At 35.9% G+C, this 19,993-nt stretch overlaps 1 protein-coding gene and 1 non-coding gene across 2 annotated transcripts; both read left to right on the top strand.

The window, feature by feature from the left end:
• Positions 1–13,352: 13,352 nt before the first annotated feature.
• Positions 13,353–13,424, top strand: TRNAT-CGU. Its single transcript has one exon. It is a non-coding gene; the product is annotated as a tRNA-Thr (tRNA).
• A 2,827-nt stretch (positions 13,425–16,251) lies between these two features.
• Positions 16,252–19,384, top strand: LOC121971342 (plant UBX domain-containing protein 7-like). Its single transcript, XM_042522569.1, has 10 exons — positions 16,252–16,353; positions 16,580–16,689; positions 16,788–16,901; positions 17,070–17,229; positions 17,533–17,610; positions 17,687–17,755; positions 17,910–18,053; positions 18,401–18,506; positions 18,797–19,056; positions 19,137–19,384. The coding sequence occupies exons 1-10, from the start codon at positions 16,252–16,254 to the stop codon at positions 19,299–19,301; spliced, it is 1,308 nt and encodes a 435-aa protein (XP_042378503.1). The 3' UTR covers positions 19,302–19,384.
• Positions 19,385–19,993: the final 609 nt, after the last annotated feature.

Genomic DNA, 19,993 nt, shown 5'->3' with positions numbered 1-19,993 from the left:
ATGAGAGAGTGTTTTCTAAGAAAACGAAAAACGCAGAAAAATCATTTTCTAAAAAATGAAAAACGCGCATTTTTCAGAAAATAAAAATAAAAATGGGACAAACCAAACACACCCTTAGATTTTTAAAATTTTATAATGAGATGATAGTATGAAGTATGTAGAAGGGATATGGTGAGAAGTCCTAGTCCTATGTCTCCTACATGAAGTTATAAGCTCGTGTCAATTGACATAAAGTTTGAAATTTTCTTAACTTTTTGAGCAATGTTATGAATCCTTTACGATGATAATGGAGGCATATTTAGACTCCCGAGCACTGTAGAAACCTACATGAGTTGGAATGAGCTCGATCGAAGCTCTTTATGTCCATCAATGAGTTTTGACCGAAACTCATTAATGGACCTAGGAGACTTAGATTTCTGAAAACTTACAATGAGATGAAAGAAGTTAGTGTGTATAAGGTATATATGGTGTTCAATACTGGTCCTAAGACATGTAGGAAAAATTATAGTCACGTACCAACTAGAACAAATGTTGGTGTTTATTTTTGAAGATCAATATATAGTATTAGTTCTGATCACCAATAGTGGTGTTGGTTCACTTTGGTACTAGTCTTTGAAAACTAGCACCACGCGCTATGAAGATTTCAAATTGTTTTGAGCACTATTGGGACGACTTTAAAAGAGTAAATGAGGGTTTATTTGGACTTGGATTCATCTAATAAATCCATAAGAGTTTAAATGAGTTCAATTAGAGCTCTTAGGTCCATCAATGATTTTGACCAAAACCTATTGATGGACCTAGGAGACTTAGATTTTTGAAATTTTATAATGAGATGAAACTGTGAAGTATGTATAAGAGATATAAGGTGAGAAATCCCAATCATGAGTCTCCTATACAAAATTATAGGCACATGCCAATTGACATAAAGTCTGAAACTTTGTAAACCTTTTGAGCAATATTGGAAATCCTTTAAGATGATAATGAAAGACATATTTAGACTTATGGGCATTGTAGAAACCTACATGAGTTAGAATAAGTTTGATCGGAGCACTATAGTCAATGAGTTTTGACCAAATTTATTGATGGACCTAAGGGGCTCAATTTTTTAAAATTTTATAATGAGACGAAAGTGTAGAATATATGGAAGGTATATATAATGATAAATCTTAGTCCTCAATCTTCTACATGAAGTTATAGATTCGTGCCAATTGGTACAAAGTTTGAAACTTTCTAAACCTCTTGAGCAATACTGGGAATTCTTTAAGATAATAATAGAGAGTATATTTAGACTCCTAAGCACTGTAAAAATTTACGGAAGTTAGAATGAGCCTAATCAAAGTTCTCTAAGTCCATCAATGAGTTTCCACTAAAACTCATTAATGGACCTAGGTGACTTGGATTTCCAAAAACTTGCAATGAAATGAAAGTGGAGTATGTAGAAGGGATATAAGGTGAGAAATCCTAGTCCTGAATCTCCTACACGAAGTTATAGGCTCGTGTCAATTGGTATAATGTCTAAACTTTTCTAAACCTTTTGAGCAATATTGGGAATCTTTACAATCATAATGGAGGGCACGTTTGGATTCTTGGGCACTACAAAAACTTACATGAGTTGGAATGAACCTGATCGGAGCTCTCTAAGTCCATTAATAGATTTTGAGCCAAATCTATTGATGGATGTAAGAGACTTGGATTTATGAAAACTTGCAATGAGATGGGAAAGGTTAGTATGTAGAATGTATATATAGTGTCCAATAGTTGTCCTAAGAAACTAAGAATCGTAGGTAAAATTATAATAGTATGCCAACTAGAACAAATGTTGGTGTTGATTTTTGAAGATTAGCACCATAGTAGTGCTGATTTTCATAAACCAGCACTAGTGTTCACTGAGGATGAAACATGTGAGAAGGATAGAAAAAAGGCCACACCAAAGTTTCAGTACTACGGAGAAACATCAACTAATTATTATTTTAGTGCCAATACATATCATCAAATAAATTGTAATATAAATTGTCCTATAATGCTACACAAGAAAACCATGACAAAATAAAACATAAAACTCAATTGAAATCTAAAATATTTCACTCAACACATGTTGAATAAAAGTGAATGGAGAAGATGTGGAAGAGGAAAGTGGCTCCATTATGAATGAGACTTTAGTCCCATACTAGGAGTTTCATGGCATGATGGTTGGTTTATATTGATTCACATGCATTGAGGATGTGAACAAATGTATGGGGAGAGACTCTCTCTCACGCGTGGGTGCATAGGGGGTGCAAATCCAGGGCCCGGATTGCACTGAACCATGTTGACTCGTGTGCGGGCACGACCTGCGCGTGTCGAATGCTGGACCGGTCAGGGCAAAATTTGCCCAAGGGGAACAACCAACATTTTGCCACGTAAACATTTTTGCTGCTGGGTAACTGATGCATTAAAGTCGAAATTAATGTACAATCAAAATGGTCGAATGATAATGAGTGAAACGATGGGCGTTTCACTACTTGACAAAGTAATGGTCACTAATCAACCATTAACGCTGTCGTTGATCTGAGCTCCTATATAAGGAGGCTGTGATCACAAGCAAAAGATAGACAACAACACAAGCTTCTCTCCACCTTCATTCCCTCGTTCTCTGTCGTGCAACTCCTGCTCGGCAGAGTGCCCGTGATAGCATTTGGGTGCCTCTCAATTCGCCGTGACCACTAGTGCTTGGTGGAATCACGGTCAACCGTTGTATCCTGGGAAACAGATGACTCGAGAAAACCTCGAAGCACTGCCGGAGGTGGGGCAAATCTGTTTCAAGGAAACTGCGACTCTCGTAAGCCTCGGTCAGTTTTCCCGGTCGGTCTCTTCATCCGTCCAGCCTGTCTGCTTCGCCCGGTCGGCCAGTCTGCTCGCCCGGGCTGCCTTTCACCAGACCTGTCTGCCTTTTGCTCGGCCGGTTTACTTTGCTCGACCTGCCTGTCCAGACATGTCTACTCGCCCGATTTGTCTTTTGCTAGACCTGTCTGTCCGCCCGACACCAGATCGCCCGGCCTGCCTCTCATCAGGCCTGTCTGCCCGCTCGGTCAACCTTTCTGCCCAGTAGGCCATTCTGATCTGTTGCGCCGGCTCGTGCTGCTCGACCGAACAACTCGATCTGTCAACATTGTGCAGGCTGCCTTCATCACCTGACAGAAATCAGCTCCTGCTTACAGCCTGAGATCATCCGCTCAGGTCATCTTTATTGTAAGTTGAATTTAAATTCTTTGTAATTTTAAATTTAGCTAAGTCCCCAAAATCTCCGGCAACAGATTGTTTTATCCAACAATCTTGAAACAGATTCGATTATGTTGAGATGACTACAAAACATAATGTTGAGGTGCAACAGACTCAACACGTGCATGCCCCCTCCACCCTAATTAGAACTGTGGCAATCAATCATGGGGAAAAGCTAGAGAAATTCAGTGAACTGAACTTTAAGAGGTGGCAGCAGAAGATGCTCTTCTACCTGACCACACTCAACCTGGCTCGATTCTTGACCGAGGACTCTCCCAAGCGTGCTTAGGATGCTGATGCACAAACCATCAGTACAGTAGAGGTATGGACTCATTCTGAGTTCTTTTTCTGAAACTACTTCCTCAATGCTTTGCCAACTCACTGTATGCTGTGTATAGCATGAAGAGAATGGTTTAGGAGCTGTGGGAGTCCCTGGACAAGAAATATAAGACGGAGGATGCAGGGGCCAAGAAGTTCATTGTGGGTCGATTCCTGGACTACAAGATGGTTGACTCCAAGACGGTGATCAGCCAAGTCCAGGAGCTTTAGGTGATCTTGCACGGGATCCACTCAGAAGGGATGGTTATGAGTGAAACCTTCTAGGTGGCTGCTATCATTGAGAAGTTGCCTTCTGGCTGGAAGGACTTCAAGAACTACTTGAAGTACAAGCGGAAGGAGATGAATGTGGAGGAACTCATTATTCGACTTCGCATTGAAGAAGACAACAAGAGTTCAGAGAGAAAACTATTCTCTCAGGCTACTATGAAAGCCAACGTGGTCGAGCACGGTCAAAGCTCGAAACGGAAGAACCCTAAGTCTTCCAAAATGGGACCCAGAGGAGGCATCAACAAAAAGAAGTTCTCTGGGAAGTACTTCAACTGTGACCGAGTGGGTCACAAATCTTCGGAGTGCAGGAAGCCGAAGAAGAAGCAGGAGGCTAACCTGAACGAGGGACCGGAAATGGATGACCTTTGTGCAGTGGTCTCAGAACTGAACTTGGTCGGTTCAAACCCGTGGCAATGGTGGATCGATACTGGAGCTACCAGATATGTGTGCTGCAACAAGGAGTTGCTCCACAACTTTGAAGAAGTCATTGGAGATAAACTATTCATGGGGAACTCAACAACCTCAAAAATCATGGGCCAAGGAAATGTAGTGCTGAAGATGAGCTTGGGCAAGGACCTTACTCTGAACAATGTATTGTATGTTTCGGAGATTCGAAAGAATCTAGTGTCCAGATCACTGCTAGGCAAGCATCACTTTCACATTATTTTTGAGTCGGACAGAGTTGTATTGTCCAAAAATGGAGTGTTTGTAGGAAGGAGCTATGTATTTGATTGGTTGTTTAAGCTCAATGTAATGGCGATTAGGCCTAAGATAAATAAAACTGAAAGCTCTTCCACTTATATGCTTGAGTCTTCGTGTTTATGGCATAGTAGACTAGGACATGTTAACTACGATGTGTTGCGTAGATTAATTAATATGCAAAGCATATCTACATTCCACCTTGACCCAAAATATAAGTGTGAGATTTGTGTTGAAGCGAAAATGACAAGGTTTTCCTTTCAACAAATTGAAAGAAGTAACAAGTCACTTGACCTAATCCACACTGATGTGTGCGACTTAAAAGGTACGCCAACACATGGTGGTAATAAATACTTCATCACTTTTGTAGATGATAACACAAAATACTGTTATGTGTATCTTCTCAAATGTAAGGATGAAGCTATAGAAAAATTTGCTCTCTATAAGACTGAGGTTGAAAATCAACTTAATAGAAAAATTAAGGTGGTACGAAGTGACCGAGACAGTAAATATGTATTATCGTTTGCTGAATTGTATGTTGAACACAGGATCAAACACGAAACAACAGCTCCTTATACTCCTCAGCAAAATGGAGTTGATGAGCGAAAGAATCAACTCTAAAGGAGATGATGAATGCTCTTCTATTGAGCTCTGGAATGCCAGAGTCCATGTGGGGGGAAACTGTGTTAACAACTAATTATCATTTAAATAAGGTACCCCAGAAGAAAATAGATAAGAACGCTTTTGAGCTGTGGAATGGAAGATCACCATCCTACAAATATTTACGAATGTGGAGGTGTTTGCCAAAGTGTTGGTGTCTGATCCAAAGAGGATTAAGATAGGACCAAAGACTGTTGATTGTATACTTATTGGATATGCAAAAAATAGCACTGCGTATAGATTTTGTGTGTACGAGTCACACATACCGGAGATACACAAGAACTCGATAATCGAATTGAGAAATGCTTCGTTCTTCGAGCATGTGTTTCTATATAAGACCTAAGAGGATGCTAACTCTTTAAAACAGGCAAATGAAACATAAGGCGAAGAGAAAGATGATGATGATGAGGAACCTATGGAGGTTGAGCCTAGACGGAGCAAAAGAGTTCGGGTAGAAAAATCCTATGGATCGGATTTTATCACTTTCGTGTTAGAGAGTGAGCTCCGAAGTTACTCAGAAGCTGTAGGCTCTTCTGATAGACCTCATTGGAGAGAGGTAATTGCATCTGAGATAGAATCTATCTTGCAAAATCACACTTGGGAACTTGTGGATCTTCCTCAGGGAAGTAAACCACTAGGTTGCAAGTGAATTTTCAAGAAGAAAGGAAGTCAGATGACACGATTGATAAGTATAAGGCCAGACTGGTAATCAAAGGATACCGATAATGAGAAGGCCTCAATTACTTTGATACGTATTCTCCGGTGTCAAGAATAACTTCCATTAGAGTACTGTTGGCTATCGTCGCTCTATGAAATCTCGAAATACATCAAATGGATGTAAAGATTGCCTTTCTAAACGGGGATTTAGAAGAGGAGATCTACATGGAGCAACCTTAGGGATTTTCTGTGCCAGGACAGAAAAATAAGGTTTATAGATTGGTGAAGTCATTATATGGCTTAAAACAAGCACCAAAGCAATGACATAAAATTTTTGATAATGACATAAAAGAATGTGGATTCAAGATCAATGAATGTGATAAATGTGTCTACATGAAAGCCACAGAAAGTGATTATGTCATCTTGTGCCTTTATGTAGACGACATACTTATCATTGGAGGTAATGATAAGATAATAAAATCCACAAAAGGTATGTTGAGCTTAAGATTTGATATGAAAGACATGAACCTAGCTGATGTGATTTTAGGAATCAAAATTCTTAGAACAACAGAAGGACTTGTTCTTAGTTAGTCCCATTACGTGAACAAAATTCTTGAGAAATTCACCAAGGGTGATACTGCGTTGGCACGAACGTCGATAGATACGAGTCAACATCTATCGAAAAATCGAGGTGAAAGTATCTCTCAGATAGATTACTCTCGAGTGATTGGAAGTCTAATGTACTTGATGAATTGTACACGACCAGACTTGGCCTACGCAGTAAGTAAACTAAGTAGATACACGAGTAATCCCGGTGTTGAGCACTGGAAAGGGATAACAAGAGTACTAAGGTACTTGAGGTATACTCGTGAATATGGAATGCACTATACAAGATATCCTGCTATGATTGAAGGATACAACGATGCAAGTTGGATATCTGACATAAAAAACTCTAAGTCTACGAGTGGATATATATTCACTCTAGCAGGTGCAGCCATTTCCTGGAAATCTTCTAAGTAAACCGTAATAACCAGATCCACGATGGAATCTGAGTTTGTAGCTCTTGACAAATGTGGTGAAGAGACTGAATGACTACGGCAATTCTTAGAAGATATTCTTAGATGGTCGAAACCTGTGCCGACAATTTGTATACATTGCGATAGTCAATCAGCAATTGGTCGGACACAGAGTCATCTGTATAATGGTAAGTCTAGACATATATGTCGTAGACATAATACCATTAGACAACTACTCTACACGGAAGTTGTCACTGTTGACTATGTGAAGTCAAAGGATAACCTAATGGATCCGCTAACCAAAGGGTCAAATCGAGAGTTAGTTACAAGCTCATCACGAGGATTGGGCTTGATGTCGTTGTCAACGATCAGTGCAAAGGGCACCCAACCTATGCTGACGGGAGATCCCAAGAACTAGGTTCAAAGGGGAAACTAATCTGTACTGACTAGACACACTGTGAGGGATAGCCTAATGAAACAGTGACTAGACGAGGGTAAGCCGATGGACTTTTAATGATCAAGAAGAATATATGACAACTCTTGAGGGATCACCTATGTGAGAAATAATTCTTAGGACACAATTCTTAGAGCTTCTCATAGAACCAGGCGTGTTCATGGCAAAGAACGAACACACTCATGAGAATTGAGTTGTATCAGGGAGAGTCTTATGTTAGATTTGTCACTGCTTACACAAATGACAGTATAGTTCAAGGACATCGTGTCTATTATTAGCCAGTAAGCAATCAGATCTTCATAAGAGAAGGTTTAAAGGGTAAAACCTACCTATCATATACTTGACTCAACTGCTGAATGCTATCACATACTCTATCTCCATTCATGTGGAGGATTGTTGAATAAAAGTGAATGGAGAAGAGTGGAAGAAGAAAGTGGCTCCATTGTGAATGAGACTTTAGTCCCACATTGAGAGTTTCATGGCATGATGATTGATTTATATTGATTCACATGCATTGAGGATGTGAACAAATACATGGGGAGAGACTCTCTCACACACGTGGGTGCATAGGGGGGGGGGGTGCAAATCCAGGGCTCGGATTACACTGAACCATGTTGACTTGTGTGTGGGCACGACATGCGCGTGCCAAATGCCGGACCGGTCAGGGCAAAATTTGTCTTAAAGTCGAAATTAATGCAGAATCAAAACAGTCGAGCGATAATGAGTGAAACGGTAGGCGTTTCACTGCTTGGCAAAGTAATGGTCATTAATCAACCATTAACTCTGCTGTTGATCTGAGCTCCTATATAAGGAGGCTGCAATAACAGGCAAGAGATACACAACAACACAAGCTTCTCTCCACCTTCATTCCCTCGTTCTCTATCGTGCAACTCCTGCTCGACAGAGTGCCCATGATAGCATTCGGGTGCCTCTCAGTTCGCCGTGACCACTAGTGCTTGGTGGAATCACAGTCAACCGTTGTATCATGAGAAACAGACGACTCGAGTAAACCTCGAAGCACTACCGGAGGTGGGGTAAATCTGTTTCAAGGAAACTACGACTCTCGCAGGCCTCGGTCAGTTTTCCCGGTCGGTCTCTTCATCCGCCTGGTCTGCCTGCTTCGCCTGGTCGGCCAGTCTGCTCGCCCGGTCTGTCAATCTGCTCGCCCGATTTGCCTTTCGCCAGACCTGTCTGTCTCTCGCTCGGTAGGTCTGCTTCGCTCGACTTGCCTGTCTAGACTTGTATACTCGCCGGGTCTGTCTTTTGCCAGACCTGTCTGTCCACCCGACACCAGATCGCCCGACCTGCCTCTTGTCAGGCCTATCTGTCCGCTCGGTCAAACTTTCTGCCCGGTCGACCTTTCTGATTTGTTGTGCCCGCTCGTGCTGCTCGGTCGAACAACCCGATTTGTCAACACTGTGGAGACTGCCTTCATCACCTGGCAAAAATCAACAATTGCTGGCAGTCTGAGATCATCCACTCAGATCATCTTTATTGTAAATTGAATTTAAATTCCATATAATTTTAAATTCAGTTAAATCTTCAAAATCTCCGATAATAAATTATTTTATCCAACCCCACATTGCTAACATCCCTTCCTCTATAATGCAAAAGAGGACCATTAGAGCGCGCACTTATAGTTTTAAAAATAAAAATAAAAATAAAAATAAAAATAATCAATTTAAAGTGTCAATCAAAATTTAAATAAAGTGTCAATTAGAATTTAAATAATTAATTTTAGAGGAAAAAATATGCAACGATAAATTAGAATAAGGAAAAATAAGAGATTAAATTGGAGGGAAGAGAAAAGGAAAAGTTAATAGCAGAATAAAACTAGAATTAGGTGCACCTTTGGAGTTCTGAAACTTAGCCTCTTGTGTAAAACTAAATTTAAAAGGCGTCCTTTAAAAAGTTACCGTTAAAAATTTCTAGGCTTTGTTTAGTGGGGGATGGGCATAAAAATTGGAAAAGGTTTTTACAGTGGAATTTTTTTCTTGTTTATTTTGTTAAAAAATATGGTTTAGAATTTTTTTTTTACCAAATAGCAGATGAATTTAGGAATCCATTTAAGGATTATTTTTTGATTAATTTTTAATCCGTCCAAATGGGATGAAAATCAATTTTCTTCCTCTCAACTCTCATGGGCAGTTACGCAAAAAAATGGTCAGATTATATTTATTGGGATCAAATATACATCTTTATATCCATATCAATTAAAAGATAGATATCTTTAATACTAATTATTTTTCTTCTTCCTGTCCCACTATCATCATTCAACAAAACTATATTAAATTAACAAAGTATAAATAATTTAAAAATAGATTAAATATTTGTATATTATACTCTTAACATTAAAAAATAGTTATTAATTTTTGGATATATATATATAGAGAGAGAGAGAATTATTATGCTACGGACTCTATCCTATGGATTGTTATGGACCAACTGTCACATTATATTATTTTATTTTTTTAATACAACATTTCCTCTTTCTTGTTTTCTCCTTCTGCTCCTTTCTCACCGCACCTCACCGCCCTCAAGGTAGTTGGCCTTTGCCTCGCAGAAAATAGAGACGATGCAGTTGTCGAAGTACTCCGCCGGAAGCGCCGGTTGTAGCCGTCCCCTGCAGTTTCCCACAAACACTAAGTGCACGGTGCTCTCGGTGCTCGCGCCTTGACGTAGGAAACCCACGCGTAAGCGTACGTCGCCATGATGTCGGAGCAACGAAAGGCGCTCGCGCCTCCACGTGCACGGTGCTCTCGCGCTTCCGGCGGAGTACTTCGGCAATTGCATCGTCACCATTTTCTGCGAGGCAAAGGCCAGCGACCTTGAGGGCGGTGAGAACGAAGGAGCAGAAGGAAAAAATAAGAAAGAGGAAATGTTGTATTAAAAAAATAAAATAATATAACATGACAGTTGGTCCGTAATAATATGTAGGATATTTTTATGATTTGAAAATTTGTATGCTTAATACTATAAGACAATCTCTAAATTTAAAAGACAAAATCCTATTGACATATCCAAGAGCTTAAAAAAATAATAAACAAAAAAAGCCTGAGGTTCTCAAGGTTTGCTCTGATAGTTCCTTCGTACTCTCCTTTATTTTAATTAGAAAAAAAATTATCATTAGTTTTTTACTGAACTACGTAGGTAAAATATCAAAATGATCAAATCATATATAACTTTAAAATGACTAAATCACGTACCCACTTTTCATTTTATCCCTAATTAGTCAACTGATAAAAAAATCAATCGAATCAATTTCCTATTTGAAAATCAATCGACTATTATTTTTACCAGTTGAATTGATTTGTCTCTATGACTATGCTAAAATATTAAAAATTTTGAGCAATGACTGATTTTAAAAATCAGTCGACTGATTTATTTATTTTTATCAAAATCAATTTTGTACTAAATCGGTTGATAGACCAAACGATCTCGAATTGAAACTAGTTTATATATATATGTTCAGCTAGTTTTTCTAATTATATCCATGTCGTCAAACATGAATTTAACCAAATATATTAAGAGTAGTGATTTTTGAACACGAGTTAAATTTTTCAAATATATTCATGTTCAAAAAATCACTACTTTTAATATATTTAGTTAAAATGATATTTGAGGGCATGAATATAATTAGAAGAATTAGACGAACACATAGGAACTAGTTTCATATAAATCTGAAGTTGTTTGGTCCATCAATTAATTTTGGGCAAAATCAATTAATGAACCAAACATCCTTGGGTTGACATAAAACTAACTCCTATGTATTTATCTAGGTGATCTCTTGATTATATCCATACTCTCCAATAATAATTTGACGCAATATATTAAGAGTAATGATTTTTTTGAATATGAATTAAAATTTTAAACACATTCATATTCAAAAAATTACTGTTCTTAATATATTGAGTCAAATTAATATTTGAGGGCATAAAAATAATCAGGAGAAGTAGACGAACACATAGGAGCTGATTTTATATCAATCTGAGGTTGTTTGGAGTATCAGTAAGTTTTAGAAAAAATCGATTGATGGATAAAATATCCTTGGATTGACACGAAACTAGTTTCTATATATTTGCCTAGTTTTGTTGATTATATCCACGCCCTCAAATAAAAATTTAACCCAATATATTGAGAACAATGATTTTTTTTAATACTAATGTGTTCAAAAATTTAATTAGTATTAAAAAAATCATTACTCTTAATATATTAGGTCAAATTGATATTTGAGGACATAAATATAATCAGGAAAACTAGCAAAACACATAGAAACTAATTTCATGTCAATCCAAAGATGTTTGGTACATCAGCTGGTTTTGTCCAAAATCAGCTGATGAACCAAACGATCTCGGATTGAAATGAAACTAGCTTCTATTTATTTGTCTAGTTCTTCTAATTATATTCATGCATTCAAACATTAATTTGGCCCAATATATTAAGAGAAGTGATTTTTTGAATATAAATTGAATTTTTCAACTACATTCGCACTCAAAAAATCATTGTTCTCAGTATATTGGGTCAACTTAATATTTGAGGGCATAGATATAATCAAGAGAACTAAACGAACACATAAGAGCTAGTTTAATGTCAATCGAAGAATGTTTGGTCCATCAACCGATTTTGTTCAAAATCGGTTGATGGACTAAATAACCTTAGATTGACCCGAAACTAGCTCCTATGTGTGCGTCTAGTTCTCTTGATTATATCCATGCCCTCAAACATCAATTTGACCAAATATATTAAGAGCAGTGATTTTTTGAACACAAATAAATTTTTTTGGATACATTCGTATTAAAAAAATACCGCTCTCAATATATTGGGTCAATTTGATATTTGAGAACATTGATATAATTAAGAAAACTAGTCAAATTGAATTTGAGGGCATGATTTCATGAGAATTCGAGGTCGTTTGGTCCATCAGCCTGTTTTGCCCAATTAAATTTTTCGAACACATTCGTGTTCAAAAAATCACTCTTCTCAATATATTAGGTTAAATTGATATTTGAGGGCATAAATATAATTAGGAGAACTAGATGAATACATAGGAGCTATTTTCATATCAATCCAAGGATGTTTGGTCCATAAGTCAGTTTTGGGAAAAACTACTTGATGGACCAAACATGTTCGGATTGACATGAAATTAGCTCATATATGTTCGACGATTTATCTAGTTCTTCTGATTATATCTATATTTGCAAATATCAATTTGACCTAATATATTGAGATCAGTGTTTTTATGAACACGAATGTATTTGAAAAATATAATTCATGTTCGAAAAATCACTACTCTCAATATATTATGTCAAATTGATATTTGAGGATATGAATATAATTAGGAGAATCAGAGGAACACATAGAGACTAATTTCATGTCAATTGGAGGATGTTTGGTCTATCAACCGATTTTGCCCAAAATTGGCTGATGGATCAAATGACCTCGGATTGACATAAAACTAACTTCTATGTATTCGGTTAGTTCTCCTGATTATCCATACTCTCAAAAATCAATTTGACCCAATATATTAAGAATAGTGATTTTTTGAATACGAATGTATTTGAGAAATTTAATTAATATTTAAAAAATTACCGATCTCAGTATATTTGGTTAAATTTATCAGAACATTGATATAATTAAAAGAACTAGTCAAATTTATAGTAACTAGTTTAATGTCAATCGAACATCGTTTAACCTATCAATTGGTTTTATCCAAAATTAATTTAATAAAAAATAAATCAATCAAATGAGTTTTAAAATCAGTCAATTATTTACTTAAAATTTTAAAATTTTGATTTAGTAATTCTGATATTTACCTAGGTTTGATAAAAAGCTGAATTATCATCACTACAGGTAAAATTTCTTCCATCGAATTCGTTATCAGGCCTAGCACGGCATGACTCCACGCACGCGAGTCTACGGTTCTTCCTTCGTATCTTTTTGCGAATTTTGATTCATAGAATTATTTAAAATTATTATAAACATTTATAAGATTTGTCACAACTGCTTCCATAGCATAGTGGTAGTGCGTTCGCTTCGTAAGCGAAAGGTCGCGAGTTCGATCCTCGCTGGGAGCTCTTTTTAAAGCAATATTTGTTGTGTCGATTATAGCCTTATAGGCAAACTGGCACTGGTTATTATTTTTCTCATTTGTCTCTAAATATCCCAATTATGATTTTTTGCCAACAAAAAATAAAATTAATGATATATGTATCTGATTTTTTTATTTTTTATGTTTTTTTTTGCTAAAACTCACTGATGATGGTTATTATTTTTCTCATTTGTCTCTAAATATCCCAATTATTATGTTAAAACTCACGGATGATTACTCAATTTTAAAATTTTGAGTTTGATTAAAATTAAGTCTTGAATAAATATCCTATATTAAAATCTCAAATTTAATTAAAGTTGTATGAATTTTAAAATTTTAAAATAGCCTATGTCGAGTGTGAAATAAAGTTTGATAGTGAATGGTAGAAAAATATGATTATATTTATCTCTTACATTATATAAAGAAAGATATATCATGAAATTAATTTATAATTGATTGTTAAGTGAGTAGAGAATAAGAATTTTTTTTTTAATGTATGCACCTGAGCATGATGATACTTAAAATAGATTAGTTATTTTAATGATCCTTTTAATACCGATCCTATAAATATAAAAAAAAAAGATAAATATAAATATATCAACGTTAAACGTATGATAGAATAGATTAATCATCAATTTTATAGAATTAAAACTCGACCATTACTCAAAAAAAAAAAAAAATAGAGCAGTCACATCAACGGACCCTCTAAAATCAATCTGATGTATGTAAAGGAAGATAAATACAAATATACAGTTGAAAGAAAAAAAAAAATCTGACCATTACTCAAGAAGTGATTATAAATAGGGATGACAATAGGTCGGGTTCAGGTCGAATTTTATATCCTTCGTACTCATACCCATCGGGTATAGGATATCCAATGGATATACCCATACCTATTAAAGGACCGAATATATTCTATACGTGTAATTTTTCTTCTTTCTATCGAGCTATTATTATTCAATTAAAAACATATTAAAATTAACATCCTCTATATATATATATATATATAAAAGGATTTGTTATCCTGCGCGACGCCACAGTGCGCGACTGTGCGCGCCGCGCAAGATAACAACTGTTTTTAATTTTTTTTTTTAATTTATGAATTAAGAAAAAAATTAAAAAAAAAAATTTAAGAGTTTATTTTTAGGGTTCAGGTTTTGGTTATAGTGTTAAAGCTATTTTTTTTTTAGATTTTACCTCTGGGGTTTAGGCTTCCCAATTAGGTTATAGTGTTTGGTTTTAAAAAAAAATTAAAAAAAAATTAATTTAAGCATTTATTGAGTATTGTAATATGTTAAGGGGATATATTAAGGTATTAGAAATTTATATAAGGAAATGTGAAATTTTTTAATTATTTTTTAATTTAAAAATTAATAAAAAAATAAAAAAAAGCCGATTGATATGTTGCGCGTGCACAGTGTAGGCGCGCAGCATATCAATCCTCTCTCTATATATATATAGAGAGAGAGAGGAGTGATCTCCTGCACGTTCATACAGTGCGCGACTGCGCGCGCAGGAGATCGCTCGGTTTTTTTTTTTTGATTTTTTTTAATATTTTAAATTTAAAAAATCAATTAAAAAATTTAACATTCTCTTATATAAATTTTTAATACCTTAATATATCCCCTCAACATATTACAATACTCAATAAATACTTAAATTAATTTAATTTAATTTTTTTTTAAAACCAAACACTATAATCTAATTGGGAAACCTAAATCCTAGAGGTAAAATCTAAAAAAAAAATAGCTTTAACACTATAAACAAAGCCTGAACCCTAGAAATAAACTCTAAAAAAAATATTTTATTTTTTATTTTTTTTCAATTATTTTTTAATTCATAAATTAAAAAAAATAAAAACAGTTGTTATCCTGCGCGGCGCGCACAGTCGCGCACTGTGGCATCGCGCAGGATAACAAATATATATATATAATTAAAAAAATAGATTAAACATCTATATAGGCCTACTAATATCAACAAAAAATAATAAGTTGATTTTAGAAAAAAGAAAATTTTCTTTAATATATGTATATATATTATTTAATCGGGTATTCGGGTCGGGTATCAGGTATTGATAGTTCCTCCATATCTTCTTTTATTCAGGTCAGGTGTCAAATTCTCCATCGAGTTCGGATGAAATTGTCATCCCTAACTATAAGTGAATAGGTGACCACAACCCTACTTATGATCCTTCCATTTTCATTTCATTTTATATTCAACCTGATAGATTTAAAAAAAAAGTAATTTTTTCTAAGAGAGAGAAATAATAGTTTTGAAATCCTAAAACATTGATTATTTTTTAAAATTTTAAATATAATAAATGCACGCATAAGAGAAGAATATTTTTTTAAACAAATATATATGATTTCATAAATATGAAAGTACGATGATTTGAATATTAATAAAAGTCAAGTTAAATTGATTATTTATATATATTTTAGAAAGTTAAAACAATGACATTAATCAGTAAAATAATTCGTTGAACTGATCTTAGTATATAAAAATTAGTTTCCTATTTTAAACAACTTCCATAAAAGTAAAACTATAATCTATAAAAATATTTTGTGAACATGGAATGATTCATAGAAATTAATAAATATTTTGCCGATATTAAAAAAAATCTTAAAATATATCGTAGAGAACGTTTATGGATATTTCTGTTTTATCTGTCCTTTTTTTTAGGGGGCTTTCTGTAAGCGCGCTCGTCGCTGCTATATAATACGAACCTCCCCAGGGTTTTCTCAATTCGTTTCCTTCCGAGTTCTGATTACGCTCTCGTCTCGACATCGCCGATCGCGTGATCCGGGTGGCCAATGGAGACTCTCCCATCGGCAGCGGAGCGACAGCAGCTCATCTCCTTCTTTCTCGAGGTTGCCGCTGACCAGACCGCCGATGTCGCCGCACGATTTCTTGAGGTTCTACCTTGTCGTCCTCTCGCTCTTGATCGTTCGTGCATTGCAGTTATCCTAGAGCGATGATTTGATTTCTCGTTAGCCACCCTTTTTCCGATCTTGTTTTAATTACATTGAAGTGTTGAACTACAATTACCGAGGATCCCTGTTTGAGCAGGGCCGATTCTGAGTTTTAGGGTTGTTATGTGGTACTGTAATAGTCAGTCTTTAATTCGGATGTATTTTACAGGCTACAGGTTGGAAGTTTGATGAGGCTGTACAGCTCTTCTATGTCAGCAATGAAAGTGGTGGCGTGGAGTCATCGTTCTTACCTCCACAGACTAATGGAATTACTAGGTGGTCTTCGACTAAAACTGTGAAAATTAGGGCGTGTTTTTGTTGGATATAGTTTGCGATGACTCTTTTCTCATTTTTTTTTGAAATTTCTGTTTCTTCAGTGTGGAAAATATGCTTGCCAGTGGTAGTTCAGTGCAAGGTGCTCTTGAAGATGAAGTGCGAGCACCTTTGCCTGTCGTAAGAGATATCTTTAATGAAGATCCTGCTTTTTTCAGGTCTGATGCTTCTTATGTCGCAATCATTTTGCAAAATCTGTGCACTTCTATTAATTTAATTTGCATAATTCTATCTATTGTTGCGTGCTGATACATTTTCAAAGTTCAATTATTTGATGCTTCCTTTGTTGGCATTCAATTTTATTTAATACCAAACACCACATGCAGGTCTCAACCAAGTTTAGATGTTCCCTTCGGCATATCAAGACATTCTGCTATTTGGGAATCAAGCGAGAGCGTTTTGTCAACATCAAATGGCACCCATGACAATCTCGCTTCATTATATACTCCACCTTTTTCCTTGATGTTCCAAGGGCGCTTTGACCAGGTATGACGATTATGTAGACATCTCTTGTTGTTGTAGTTACACAGTTATCCTTTTGCTGAATGAATTTGTAGAATATATATTCACTATCACCTTTTCTATACTCATCTAAATCCTTAGATAGAGTTCAATGACCCCAGGAGATCCATATTGGCTCCTAAAAGTTAGGACTCGTTGCTTGTTGTATTTGTTTTGTTCACCAACTTCTTCTACTTGTATACATTTTACTATCTTTTGTTGAAAGTATTGATTTTTGGAAATTTGGGGATTTTGCTCATGTGTTATTGTGCTCATTCGTTTGTGTAGGCAAAGGTTGAGGCATCCCTTCGTGGCAAGTGGTTGCTACTCAATCTGCAGTCTCATGAAGAATTTAGCTCGCACATGGTAGGTGGGACTTGAACTACTTTTCTTTGATTTCATTTTTACAAAATGGTGACTTTGGAAGTATTTCATGTTAAAGCTCAACCGCGATACATGGGCAAACCAAGCTGTCGCAGAAACTATTCATTCTAATTTCATTTTCTGGCAGGTTAGTTGATTATCTGGTATTGCATATTTGTTAGCTCATATGCATTGATTTTTCAAACATTTCTTTAAGCTCGATGCTGAGCACTTTTTGTGTTTATTTGCCCATGGTTGTGTAATTTATTTCTTCCTACGTCTCATTGTTATTGCAAATTTAGGTATACCATGATAATATCGAAGGGAAGAAGGTGTGCACTTACTACAACTTGTTTAAGCTTCCTGCTGTATTACTCATTGATCCCATCACTGGACAAAAGATGAATGCATGGACTGGCATGGTTCATCCAGAGAGGTTGCTGGAGGTAAGAGAAATATAGGCCTAGATTAAAATAATTATATTTTTAGTGTAGCATTGTCATTCCCTTCCTTTCCTAGTTGTCTGAGTAGAATCAGCAGACCCGTTTCAGATAAGATTCTTTTAGTTTTAACCTTTCCAGTTTGGTGAAAATAAGGGGGAAAAGTCTGTTTAGCTGATTTGGCAAATTAATATTTCTTTACTGTGGAAACTGATTAGTGATGGTGTTCATGTTAGTGGATGTTGATTTTTAATTTCAAGTTAGAAACTTAGAAGGGCCCCAGCTGTGCGATAGACCTTTCTAAGATGCGTGGCATTGTAATTAGTCTGATATTTAGTGCTTTTTTAATCCAGGGGTTACTTCCCTTCCTCGACAAAGGCCCAAAGGAGCACCATGCTTTTCTTCTTCTAAAACAAAAGCAAAGAGCTGCACATGATTCTGCTGTTATTAATGTAGCAGGTGAGTTATAAGATGGTTAATGAAGAAACTAGAATTAACTAATACCTTGGATTGCTTTATGCATCTAGATCAGTACACACTCTGAGAAAGCATACAATTCTAGTTTATCGTCAGCTGTACCAAAGGCATTCCAATCAGTAATGAGTACGAAACCAATTGTGTTGTTCATGTGAAGAGCAAAGAAAAAAACTTGTGATATTGTGTTAATTGTCAACAATTATTAAAATAGTGGGCTCCCAAACTGTTAAGTCTTTATTATTTGAATTTGCTAATGTCAGCTTCTATTTTAGGCAAAGAGGCCGTGAAAGATGATGTAGAGATGGTGCAGGCCATAGCTACCTCCCTCGAGGACACAAGAGGTCCTAGGCCATTGGTAACGGATGAAGAATCCAGGCCAGAGAAATCTCATGCAACCAATTCAAATGAAAAGCTAACTTACCCACCACTTCTCGAAGAACCACAAGGCAGCAAAGGACTATGCAGAGTCGCGATTCGTCTCCCCGATGGGTGCAGACTCCAAAGAAAGTTTCTCCTCACCGATTCAATCAAGGTTTAGTTTATGCAATGAAATTTAATATTTTCAGTTAATTTTAACCGTGCGCAGGCTCAATGTCTGTGATTACAATGCAGCTGTTATGGTCTTTCTGCTCTTCAAAATTGGAGGATGGACTAAAACGACCCTTCCACTTTATCCAATTCTACCTTGGCGCATCGAGAAGTCTTGAATACGAGAAGGATTTGACTTTTGATGCCGCCGGTTTGTCAAACTCATTGATCAGCTTAGTTTGGGACTGAAGTTTCAGGAAGTCCCCAACCCCAATTGTTTGGCTGGGCACGGAATTTTAGCAGTTATTTTGTAGTTTAAGGGGCGTCTGCACAGGCAAAGTTATGCATTGCTAATTATCAGTAGTACGACAATTCTACAGTGGCGTTAAATGTATATTTCCATTAATAATTTTTTAACTTTTTTTTAAATTATTTTCAGTGCGAGTTAGATCTCTGAAATTGTATGCTTGCCCAATCGATTCAACCTTCACTTGGCTTGTAGCCATTGTAAAATAGATTAAATTGGTTGACCAAATTAAGACTTGAACATTATTGCCCTACTCAGTGCCTTCATAACCAAGCCTTAGGCAGTTCATCCCTTCCTTGTTAACATAAATATCGTCAAAATACATTCGCTCCACAATATCCAATGACTCTTATATCTCTAAGTCTTTTAACTCTAAGTTATCTACTCATATAATACATAAGATATTCATTAAATTATTTAATATATAATAACTACTTTTAACATTTGAACTTTTAAAAAATTTTATTAACTTTTTATTATTACTTTTTAAACTCAGCCGATAACATAGGCACATACTTTTATGCTTATTTTTGGTTCAATGGATACTTATCTTATCTATTCATATGAGGTTCGGTATGTAGCTCAATCAACATTAATTAAATGACTATGAATATAATTTATTTGCATGTGCTAT

This window comes from Zingiber officinale, chromosome 1B (assembly GCF_018446385.1).
Source record: "Zingiber officinale cultivar Zhangliang chromosome 1B, Zo_v1.1, whole genome shotgun sequence".
NCBI classification, from domain to species: Eukaryota; Viridiplantae; Streptophyta; class Magnoliopsida; order Zingiberales; family Zingiberaceae; genus Zingiber; species Zingiber officinale.
Note: the sequence above shows the minus strand (reverse complement) of the source record. Positions and strands in the feature narration are given on the sequence as shown.